Source organism: Scleropages formosus, chromosome 5 (genome assembly GCF_900964775.1).
Source record: "Scleropages formosus chromosome 5, fSclFor1.1, whole genome shotgun sequence".
NCBI classification, from domain to species: Eukaryota; Metazoa; Chordata; class Actinopteri; order Osteoglossiformes; family Osteoglossidae; genus Scleropages; species Scleropages formosus.
The window spans coordinates 18,187,460-18,199,581 of record NC_041810.1 but is presented as its reverse complement, the minus strand read 5'-3'; the positions used below and the strand labels follow the sequence as shown (position 1 = coordinate 18,199,581).

General features: G+C 46.3%; 1 protein-coding gene and 1 long non-coding RNA gene across 2 annotated transcripts; both read left to right on the top strand.

Annotated features, from left to right (window-relative positions):
* The first annotated feature begins 2,590 nt into the window (after window positions 1-2,590).
* Window positions 2,591-4,780, top strand: LOC108935964 (uncharacterized). The gene is made up of 3 exons (XR_001966245.1): window positions 2,591-2,669; window positions 4,409-4,519; window positions 4,678-4,780. It is a non-coding gene; the product is annotated as an uncharacterized LOC108935964 (long non-coding RNA).
* LOC108935894 (uncharacterized) lies at window positions 4,781-11,702 on the top strand. Its single transcript, XM_018754867.2, has 4 exons — window positions 4,781-6,671; window positions 6,936-7,458; window positions 8,343-10,970; window positions 11,196-11,702. Exons 1-4 carry the CDS (start codon window positions 5,061-5,063, stop codon window positions 11,516-11,518), a joined length of 5,085 nt encoding a protein of 1,694 aa, XP_018610383.2. The 5' UTR covers window positions 4,781-5,060; the 3' UTR covers window positions 11,519-11,702.
* The last annotated feature ends 420 nt before the right edge of the window (window positions 11,703-12,122 follow it).

The following is a 12,122-nucleotide window of genomic DNA, read 5'->3' as shown; positions in this document are numbered from 1 at the left end:
GTTGAAGCTGCACAATCTGTCACTGGTGCTCAGTGTAGTTACTGTGATTTCACTTCTCACTTGCCTGTATATTTAGCTAAATTGAACCTCTTGCATCCCCTTCATTTCTCTCCTGTCAAATGAAACATTTTTTTTTAAAAAAACACTGATCGCAGCAAATGTCTGTTATACTGCTCCACCTCCCCCACTTTTTCTGCCCCTGTCACTCAATATTACATCTATTTAAGGTTCCTGTCACTCCTTTATTCCCTCCCCCTTAAAGAAGACCAAGGTCATGTTACTGACTCAGTGTCCTTCTAATTACAAGGTAGGGGAGCGGTTTCAGTCTTTTTAAAAGTAAAGTTGCAGGCGGTCAACAAATATGCACGTGATTCTGGGCAAATGAAATGATTAACACTGGACTATGAACTTCAGGAAAGAGAATCGGAAAAAACAGTGGACAGGGTGCCAAGTCTCTTGTAGAAATTCTGCGGTCCGATGTGATGACTAACAGTAGGAGTTAAGAAGGCTACTACTACCATGGTGCACATCTAACATGGACAACTGGCCAAACACTCTTGCAAGACTTTTGAAGATATTTTGATACAGCTACCAGTACCACTTTGTGATAAATGTGTTTGTGTGCTTTGTGTCACTGGAATGTAATCTATTCTGGCTACCAAAGTGGATAACAAGGTGAGCGGACTACCGCTGTAAACAAAGATTACTGACATTAGGTTTTGGGTACGATGGTAACCATGGGCATGTAACAGATTTTATTTTAATTTCTTTTATTACAGTATAATGGTGCTTTGACTCCTTCCACTGAAATCTGTTTTCAGTGTTTTTTTCTGCATGTTTTTTGATGCCGTTGTAATTTTTTTTTTTAAGGATTTTGATACCCTTTTGTAATTGATTACACGTTCTACTTTGAAATGGACTTTATGAACCTTTCCCATACTACTGGTTCAGCTTACTCATATTAACTTATCGAAGAAGAATGTAGCTTACATTTAGCTGATGCTTTTCTCTAAAGCAACATCCAGTGTTAAGGTTACAATTATTTACCCCTTTATACTGCTAGATAATTTTACTGGAACAATTTAGAGTAAGTACCTTGCTTAAGGGTTCTACAGCTGGAGGTGTGGCTCAAACCTGCAAGCTTTTGGAGCCAAAGGCAGTAGCGCTAACCACTACACTACCGACTGTCCCAAGCCTTCATGGATTCCTCTGCTAATTCCACGGAGGATCCGTGCCGCTCTCGGGATGGCTCCCCAGGCGCAGTGCCCCCCACATGTTCCTCACGACGAACCACACATGCAAGGAACCAGGGTGGGCTACTGTATGGCTTGGGGGTGGCCTGGGCACAACTGCGGCCCTTCCTACCCTTTGTCCTCATCAGCTGTCTGGTGGTGGTTCTCGTGTATCTGCTCCATGCCATCGTGTACAGCGGCCCCTTCACCGACCCCCTCTTCTTCCAAAAGTTTGAGCAACGCTGGCCGAGGCCTAGCCAAAACCTAGTCCGGGACCCGGCAAAGGACCTGGTGGAGACACTGGAAGCCAGCAAGAACATAAGTCACTGACCTTTGGGAAGGCGTCATGTGGAGGTGTACAAATGGAGGCCCATGTTTTGTGGGTTAATAGGCCAGATGTCAACTTCCCCTCAGGCTTTTAATGTGTTTTTTTTCTTTATTTTTTATAAATATTTTGATTATTGATGATATTGCTGGAAAATTTCCTAATCTGTATTTACATTCACATGTAATTGCCTAATTACAAGTTGAATATTTCAATCTGCATGAAAATTGTTTATAACGGAGCTGTAACGGTTTCAAACAAGTCTGACTTTTCACTTGACAGTAAAATCCCCCCCCCCCCCCCCAAAATCCAGTCACGAATAAAGAGAACCTTGCTGTCTGAAGGATGACACTTGTCAGCGACCTTAGCACAGAAGCACAGACGATGTCGAGAGAAGTCATGAATCCGCTGTCCCCTTTCTGCACAGCCATAATGTAACATTCTCAGTTTATCCATCAAAATGAGGATTACATTTCATTATTATCATGTTTTTTCCCCCAAAGCTTTGAAAGCTAAAAAAATCAATAAAGTATTGATTTAAACTGTTACTCAAAGGTACTTGCATTTTTCCCCAAAGACCAAAACGGAACATTTAAGCATCACTGTGGGACAATTTGAATTTAGCTGTAGACAGACACCGTATCTCCAGATGATTTAACATAATGTAAAAAGTACCACGCTACATACCACGCCACGTTCTAACACCATGCCGGGAACGTCCCGAAGACGTCATTACGCTGTGAGGTCACTCAACGTGCTCCATCATTAGCTGCTTCGATGCACATTTCTCCTGCGCTTGTGGCAGACGACTATAGTCGAAATTAACCATACATCCGATACATTAACTTACATCCACCTCACGCGCACCACTAAGGCTGGGGCTCGTGAGACGGGCGTCCCGGACCCGGCCGCTAGGGGGCGTCGTGCCGGTGCAACGTGACTGTCTCTGGAAAACGGGTGTCCAATTCGGAAGCAAAATTGGAAGCAAAGTTTTCCGCCTAGTATTTTCCCCGGTTCTTTCGACTCTTGATGTTTTAGTCTTGGGTGCGGAGTTGGTGTTATTTTAGGGAAGATAAGTTCAGTACGTCGACACGTATCATAATAACAGGAAGGTGAGTGGCTGACACGATTTTACTAAATCGGTCGACCTACTCGTAATAACTGTGAAAGAGCCATAGGCAGAGTACGAAACGTAATTAATTAATGCCATAACGCAGTTGCTTCATATGGTGACAAGATATATAGTCGTGTGGTCCTGATATTCGGTGTAAAAGCGCGTCGAAGAACCGCTTGGCGTCCAACGGTATTCTGAGCCGTTTTTCACACAGCAGGGAGGGAATCGGTGAACGCGCCTTTCCTTTTGTTGTCCACGTGCCACCCTCCGCGCGCTTACTTTGAGTTCAACTGCATCGCACGCCCGTCCCTCATATAACTGCCTTCGTTCGTTCCGTGAAATCACCCCGTTGTGAGGGGATCGAATTACACGTTTTCCTCGGTTTACGGCGGGGTTCTGTTTTGGCCACCCTAGTCGTAACTCGGAGATCCCCTTATACTGTATGATATGAAATGTATCGATATACAAACAATTAACAGCAGGAATGCTACGTAGAATAGTAGGCTTTTGTTATATTTTTCACTAATTTCACACATTATTTGTGTTAATAATACTAAAACTTTGCCACTAGGATACTCACATTTTTGCTTGCTAACCATTATAAAAAAATAACGTGAATAGAGCAGTAAGATTCTGTAAATAAAATGAGTTTTTGTAGTGAAACACAATCACTCATAAACACAAAAACTGAGTCTATAAGAAAGGTTTTGCCTTGGAGTACTACTGCCAGTCAATGTTATTCTATAGGAGATGAAACAGTTGTCGTTAGATAATTAAAACCAAAATATCCAGACTTGAAAATATAATAATATAGTAAAGTTGATGGAGTAGCCTTATAAGTCCAGGGTGTCCTAGCTTGCAAATGTCGTAAATGGAGGACAACCTGTACCAATATGTCGCATGAGGAAAAAATGTTTCCATTCCGGTATGAAAAATATGGCACTTGAAGTTAATTAAAATACCAAAATAAAGGCTATTATTATGCATAGTTCGTATTTAATGGCCATATTTAATATTTTCATTAATCATTATCAATAACCTCTCGCGTGGTTGCAGAAGTCCGAAGTCTGTCCTGGAAGCATGGGGTGTGGTGCAAAATACATCCTGGGTGAAGACATTGTGATAATTGGGCTCACAGATGTTTATGATATAAAGATAAAATAAAGATAAAATTCCCAAGATCACTGCCGCTGTTTTTCACTATGTAAAACATGTGGACGCTACACACTTAGAGGTGCTCTGTTGTATTTTAATGAATCTTTGACATTACGTGATCTTGTGACATTGTCTTCATTTACACTAGAGGTTGTTACTTGCAGGGTAATTTAGAGTTTAATATACAGGATTTTAGCAAGAAAATAGACTGACTCCACTGAGGGACAAAAAACTTATGAGTTTCAATCACCAAGAATATATCTGGCACAAGTAGTGATGCTGTTGTACAGAATAAAATACCTGTTGTATGAAAGAGGGGGTATCTACTTTCCATAAGTCGCTGTAGCACTTCTTCATTGCATGAGACCAATTTGTATAAAGGATGAGTGAACTTGTGGATGATAAATTTAGCACAGCTGCACAGTGCACAGTGCAGAAATAAATGGAAATATATGATAAAGACTAAGGCATAAAGGTCAGGGAGAGGTGGTTTCTGCTGTTCATGTGGTTTAGTTAACTTCAGCTGTTGCCTGCGGGGAGATCTCTGCCATGTGATCTTTGACCTCTGCCCACTCTGTCCAGAAGTGTGGATGTGGCGGTACTGCAAGCCCAGGTTTGAGCGGCTCCTCCTGGAGGAGCTGCAGAGACAGCAGCGAGGCAGCATGTTCTGTGACACGGTTCTGCAGGCTGGCGGTAAGCAGTCTTCTTATTGTGTACTGTCAGTTTTCTTGATTTTTGATTGATTCGCTTCCAGCTGGAATGGTCTGAAAATTCTGATTCCAGAGTCTGTTTTGGATTTTTTTTTGTGCAAAAGCCACAGGAAAAAGTCTGGACTTTTTCCTCCTCCCCAGGTATATCTGTGCCAGCCCACAGCTGTGTCCTCTCTGCACTCAGCCCCCAGTTTGCCCATGCGCTCTCTGTTGCCCCCACTGCGTGTGCTGGACAGAATCAGCTAATCGAATTCCAGACAGTTGATGCTCGTACACTTCTGAAGCTGGTGGGCTTCTTCTACTCCGGGGAGCTGGATGTCGAAGGAGAGCAAGAGAGAGAGAAGGTGATCACTGCTGTCTCAAAACTGGGCATCGGGAGCTTGGTAAATGTGGGCAGGCAAGGGGATGGAGAATTAGGTGGAATTTGGGAGGGAGCCAATGAGCTCTTCAACCAGGTGGAGGGGAAGAAGGAGACGGGAGTGCAGACTGATTGCCAGAATGAGCGGCAGAGAAGGGTGTGGACAATGACGGAGGGGGACAAAGAAGATGAGCGCGTTACTCTGGCAAGAAAAGCTGCACAGCTGCCCACAACCACTAGGGACAGGGAGACACAGACAGAGCTTGGTGATTTGACGCAGAACTGGACAAACACAGGGACGCAAAACATCACATCGAGTGGCAACGGAATGGACCCCGATCCACTTCAGCTCAGAGCCGCCAACAGTAACACTCAGCTCCTTTCCCACACCTCAGTGACTGTAAACTCCAGTGAGAGCCATAGCCGCGTTCCCCTCCCATGCAGCTCTGAGCTGATACCTGTTCATACAGGCCTAGAGCCGCTGCAGTCGTGCCCCATGCCCAGTGCCACAGGTGATGGCCAGGCAGGAGAGAGTTCTGTGGCAACCACGGCCTGCGAGACTCATGCCACTAATGAGGACACTGTGGCCCTCACTGGCACTCAGCTGAAGAGCTCCAGCTTCACTAAAGGTATTATTCCTGCCCCCGCTGTTTCTGACACAGCTCTTTATGTACCAGATAGTTTTGCCCCTGACCTGCCCACTGTTGCCGCTGGTCCAGTTTCTGGTGCCGCTTCTCAAGCTGCTGCTATCTCTGACCCAGAATTTGCACCTTCTCTCTTGGCTGTAGTGCCATTATCCTCCTCTGCTACTGAATGCCTCCATGTTGCAGAAACAGACATTGACCCCCTGCCGGTGTTGAATGCTGCCCATGGTCACTTGGAACCAGGTGTGCCGATGGTTGACACCACTGTGGCACCCCTCATCCACCTGGTGCCCAGTGTCCCAGTCTCGCTCTTGTTTCTGCCTTCTGTGGCAGAGGGTTACCCTTCTGCACACCACACTGTGCTGCATATTCCTCAGCTATCCAGTCAAACTTCAGAGCCCCCACCTACCCCTGTCTACGTCCTCCCCTCTTCACTTTCTTCGTGTCTGCCCTCATCTGCCCCGCAGGTCTCTGTTATGCAGGCAGCCCTGTCCACAGACTCCCAAAAGACCGCCACAACTGCTGTGGAAGTGGGCGAGGCGCTTGGATTAGAGAGTGTAGCAGCAGGAGTGGATGATGGTGTGGTGGCACTGGAAGACGGAAACACAGAGGGATTTGACAGGTTTGAGGGCAACATTCCTGGTTTCATCAACTACTTCCTGAATCGCAGCTCTTCTAAGAAGGGAAGTACCAGGGCTAGGACTGGTCAAAGAAGAGGAGGCATTAAAAGGAAAAGTGCTCCCACAAGGTTGAGCAAAGGGGGGACACAGACGGAGTGTGAGGTACCCAGCAGAGGGACGGTGACGAAGGAGGCTGAGAAGACCTCGAGTGAGTCAAGGAGACTAGTGCAAGGGTCCAGGCACTGGAGACCACAATTTGGAACAATCTTGCAAACATGGAGAAGGGGCGAGGGGGGAGGTGTGGTGGGCCAGTGGAGTGGTGTCATGGCACGGCTAGAGCAAAGACAGTCCATCAGGCTCAAACTGAAGAGGCAGTCAGGAGAAGGTATGTGGGAGATTGTGAAGGTGGAGGAGAAGGCTGGCAGGGTGCGAGCTTTGAGCGAGATCGGCAGGGTGAGTCGGAGGGGCAGGGGTCAGCCACACCGCAGAGCATGTCAGCCATCACTCAGCGAGGTGGGTGCCTCTTTTCACAAGATGTTTCCTCTACAAGGACAGAACACATATGTCTACAGCATTGATCATTCTGTGCCCATCTCCTATTATATAAGGACTACTGCATGTAATACTATATTTTGTGTTTAATTTTTCCTCCGTTCTTTAAATGTTTAAATGGTGTGACATTCTGGAATTCTTTCTGCACCTGCAGAAAGTTTACATGGTGTAACTGTAGTATCTAACACCAGTGTGTTTGGCGGGTGTGCTTCCACTATGCTGCAGGACACCTTCCCAATCATAAAAAGACCAAGAAGTCGGCTCAGAATCCACCCCGTCCCCTGCCCTCCTGCTCCTCGGCAACTCATCAATGCCCTCTCTTGTGACACCTTGCCTGCCCAGCAGCTTGCCCCTGTTCCCCAGGCCCCCCTGCTCCCCAACTCCAATTGCCCTCCCCAGCAGACCTTGGGCTCTGCTGTCCTCCACACTGCACCCCTGTCCCCTGCCCAAGTCAGTCCCGTTAGACCCATCAGTCCTGCCAGTCCCGTCAATCCTGAAGAACCGGTGGGGCAGATTGACAAGTTGCTGGAGGATATCCTGCTGGGGCTCAACTTCTTTCCTCCAAATAGCACCATTTCTCAGGACAGCTACCCAAAGAGTTATTTGCCCAGCAGCACAGGTGGGCTTGATCCTGACCCCACAGTGAGGCCTTGTGGCATCCAGCAAGAGCAGGAGCTTGGGGTTCTAGACAGTGATCTTAGCCCAACTGAGTCTTCAACTCGGGCTTTCCTTAGCCCCAGTGAGACAGGTAAGATGGTGTGCTGAGAATGAGCATATCAGAGACAAAACCATCAGTGTGTTTTTGAGGGAGTTTCTGTGTACTATTCCCCCATCATGAAATTACATTTACTGTCTTGTGTTGCGGGTTGGGTTGGATAATCAGCGGGCAAAGCCATTACCCTGAAACCAGAAATCCAGCTGCAACAAATAAGGTTTGTCAAAAAGTTATACTCTCTTTAAGTCGGCTAGCAGTTTGTTCGTCTCCTGATAATTTTTTTTGCAAGTCCCCTAATAAATGTTTCAGTATTTGTTCAGATGAAATGATGAAGTTACACAGAAATTATATCCAACATTCATGCCATTAATGCACAAGCCGGAATGTTAGTGAAGGGACTCAGAATAACGGCTAGGTGTGATGCGACTGATGATGATAAGATCGACTGCTGTAGTTACACTTTTACATGGCAACAGTATGTTTTCTCAGAACAGTGAGCATGACATTGAGATGTTTGAAAATGGTATCACAAGGTCGCCTAAAACCTACTGCATTGGACATTGACACATTTGTGGGACAGCGTATCAAACTGCCTTTTGTTTGACAGAGTTTTTGTTTCCTTTTCTGTAAAGAAATGTAATGTCTTACACCTGACTTATCTCTTAGTATGCATTTATTTTAGTGACTGCAATCAGGTAAAAAAAAAGGAAACTGCATCTTATTTTTATCATTTTGAATTGTGTGATCATGGGTCGTTTGGAAAATTTTGTTATACACTGGTAATCTGTGTTTTAAGTGTGGAGAATGGCTGTCGATGGGATGGCTTCCTCAAATTTAAATTCTGCTATCTTGTACTACCATGCATCCACTCCTTGTTGGTCTTGTTATAACACTGCTGTCTTCCCTTCCCCCTCCAGCCACCTCCTCCTCCACCACCCTCTGTTTTGGCACTCACTCTGCTACCTCACGTACCTCTTGCCCCCGAGCCTCAGATCCTTTCCCCGAGTCCTTCCTCGGCATCAGCACTGAACCGAGCCTTGAATTCTGTCACTGCCCCCTGTCTCCTTCTGCCATGTGCTCACAGGTCCCCGACACTTCCACCAAGTCTTCGTCAGAGTGTGAGCCACAATTAGCGGCTACGACAGCTGTATCATTTACACAATGCAGTTCGCTCCCAGATGAGATAGGGAGGGCTCTCCTTCTGCTGAGGTCTGGTTGTGCGGGTTCTCCAGTTGCATTCAGCCCTCAGGATAGAAGCAGCACACTGGACGCACAGGGCAAACTTGACAACTTAAGTTTGGATGCTTCTATAGGCCCCAAAACCACCAGCCTAGAGGTCTCCAGTGCTCCTCCCATAGATGCCCCGAGAATATCTCAGCATGAAGCAGCTGAGCTGAACGAAATCCTGGACCACATCCTGCAGTCATGTGAGCACCCATCTGCATTGCAGAGCTTGGAGGAGGGGAAACAAGGCAGCCAGGGTTCTACACTGGAAGACAGGTTGGAGGAGAGGGAACAAAGCAGCCAGGATTCTACACTTGTTCTACAAACCAGAGCCAATGACATGGAACCAAGAGACTCTGAGGCACAAGTTCGGGATGGGCAATTACAAATTACATGTGTTAGGGAAACATCATTTGTTCCAGAGCAAGAGCAAAAAGCGGGAAGCAGAACAAATCATGTGGCCAAACATGCTATGAAGGCCCTAGAAACGTCACAGGTGACCTCGGATGAGCTGGTAGGGGCCCAATATACATCATCATCTGCTCCACCACACGTACAGTGGTCTTCAAAGCAGCAACTGCGGTGGGTATCTCCTTTCTGTAGTGGACTGCAGACTCCATTAAGCTCAATGGATGAAACGAAACCCTTTCTAGGAGCTCCCTCTCATAAAGGATCAAAGGATCAGACATTCTCCTCTCCAACCAAAATGCAGCCTGTTCCCACCAGCTTTGCCACAGGACCTGCACAAAACTGTAAGCTGCAAGGACTCCTGAGAAATAGGCAAGACTTTGTAGGAAGAACGAAGTTTGAGAATCAGCAGCTAAGCACTGTGACCAGGAGTCAATCCAAAGGTTGGACTCTGAGAACAAGAACAGTGGAAACAGATGATGACATGGTGCAGACCGATTCCAATAAGAGGAAACTACCCATCAAGGCACATCTACAGACTGTAATGCAAAGAGAGGCGGAACATGTGGTTAGGAAGGTGAGCAGAACGTTTTTGAGGGATAGAATATTTTGGCTTGGGAAGGACAATGGGTGCAAGTTATGTCCAGGCACATATGACAGACCAGAAAGGATAAAATTGGATGGGCAAACTACAAAACCAGATTTGTTCAGAGATTCAAAAATGCAAGTTGGAAATAACAGTGGTGCAGACAAAGTGCCCCACGGTCTGTCTAGGGACATTTGGAAAACCAGAGACTGTGTAGTCAGGTTGGTTGACATCAACATCTACTTGGGGAAAAAATCTGCTGACCATGCAGAGCAATGGGAGTCAAGGAATTCTAAAATGAAGACGGGCCGCGCTTGTACAGAGAAAAGTCCTGTAATCATATTGGAGAAGTTGGCCGAAATAAACAGCTTGACAGACAAACGGACGAAGACTTCAGATGTGTCTGGCACAGAGTGCAATTCCAGAAACCACAGAGTCCAAAAGTGGCCTCGTGGGAGACTGAGGAAGTCCACTCAAGAAGTGAAGAGAGATGCTGCAGTGACATCTGGTACCACAGCAGCTGGAGTGACTGATGTCTGTGGTGTGGAAAAAGGGGCAGGCAGGACAGGGGAACAGCAGTGGGAAGGAGGCGGACTGCTTACAAGAGGGAGGAAGAGAAAGATGGAGGACACAGGGGACATGTGGTATTTGGGGCCTGAACCGGAGCAGGTTGGTAGTCTAGGGGAAGCTGATCCAGTTCAAATGAGCAGTGCCCTAAGGAGACCTTCAGGTGCCATCGCACTACAGACTCCTACCCCTGGTCCTTCACTGCAGATTGGAGAACATCTGAAGCCTGCTAGATGGTCTCCAGGCCTGAGTGTGAGGAAGAAGAGCACCCTGAAGAGCAGCAGTGTTTCAAAGCGTTGTTCTTCAGCATTTGACAAGACCAAGGAGCTGCAGCAGCACAACCAGTGCAAGAGAATGTTGATGAAGAGCAGAGCAACAGAGGGTTATGGCAGGCAGACAGAAGAGCAGGGGGACCAGGAAGGACAACGGTGTCACAGAGACCGAGAAATAACCCAAGGAGTTGCGCTGTGGAATGAGTGGAGTCACACCGATGGTGGTGGATTGCCAGAGGAGCAACCCGTCAACAGAAAAGCAGAGGACGACGGCTGTGAAGAAGCTGTTAATGTCGAAGTGCTGGAAGAACAGCCAAGGGAATGCAGTGAAGAGGGAGATGATGGAGAAGACACACATGCTGAGATGGGCAGGATGGATAAGGCTGACGATGGAGAGATCAAAAATGGAGACAGAGGGGAGAGAGGAAGAAATGAACAGAGCATGTCTCCTACCCAGAGTACTGTAAAGACAAGTTCAACATCTCCCGGTAAGCATTTACTCAGTGGGGCACTTAAAAAAATGTCTAAAAGGCTACTGAAGATAAGAGCAGGTTCAAGCACTGCATTTGTCTTAAGTGCTTCATTCTGTATTTTTGACAGGTTTATCAATGAAAGTGCTGCTCTGCTGTTTTTTAAAACGACGTGTGATTTTGATTGGTCTTTGCAAGATAAATAAGCTAGTAAGAATAGCAACCGTGCTTTTTGTGTTACAGATGCTGAGAGAATCAGAAGAGGAGAGGCAGAAGATGCAGAAGAAGTGGATGCATTGCAAGAAACAGGTCACTTAGTTGCTTCACATCAGTTTAGATCTGCAACAGAACCGTCCTCCCAGATGCCACCAAGGGCCACGAATGAGACCTTGGAGTGGGAAGAAGAGGATGTGGAAGTGGATGTGGTGGAGTGTTCGAGCCCCTTCCCTATTGCGCTCATCAAACCGCTGCTCACCCTGGACGATGGGTCAAGTTCACCATCACCGAGTGAGGGGGAAGATGAGGAGGATGAGGAGATCGATGTGGTTGGAGAAGAGACGGATTAAACTGCAGACCTTGGCCCTACACCAGAACCTCCCCTATGTCTCTTTTCCAAAGTCTACATGATGTGAATAGCCTCCTGTTTTAAAGATTTAAAGTTTCACTTAATTTTTCTATAATTAAATTTAATTATAGAAGACTCTGGAGGCAATCATTCATCAAGCACTGACAAAACTAACACTAATTACTTGGAGCAGACCTGTGTTAAATTGCTGTTTGTTTTACGAGAAATAAAACAGGTTAAAGAAAAGAGTATTTAAAAGGTAAGATAATCATTAGGAAATATATAGAAAACAAAGAGGGATGGTTGAAAACCACCTGATTTGTACATTAACGGATAAAATAATAACGAATGTGTCTGTCTGCAGACATTCTGCACGATGGCCCAAGTACAGAACGGTTGGGAATGCGTTGCATAGTTCACACGCTAAACTGTGTGTGTGAGAAGAGGAAGCGTCACGAGGGGTGTTTTAGCGTTGGGGGGGTGAGTCCCACATCCCTGTACTTGAGACTTCAGCAAAGCTCCTATTTCATATTGAATTAGTGCCAGGCAGGGGGCATGCAGACACAGTATACACTATTTGTGTGTGTGTGTGTGTGTGTTGACAA

Bases quoted from the DNA above. Each gene is read 5' to 3' on its own strand.
- LOC108935894 (XM_018754867.2), top strand. From the start codon at position 5,061: ATGACGGAGGGGGACAAAGAAGATGAGCGCGTTACTCTGGCAAGAAAA. The intron at 7,459-8,342 runs GTAAGATGGTGT...TTCCCCCTCCAG, and splicing joins CCTTAGCCCCAGTGAGACAG to CCACCTCCTCCTCCACCACC. The intron at 10,971-11,195 runs GTAAGCATTTAC...TTTGTGTTACAG, and splicing joins GACAAGTTCAACATCTCCCG to ATGCTGAGAGAATCAGAAGA.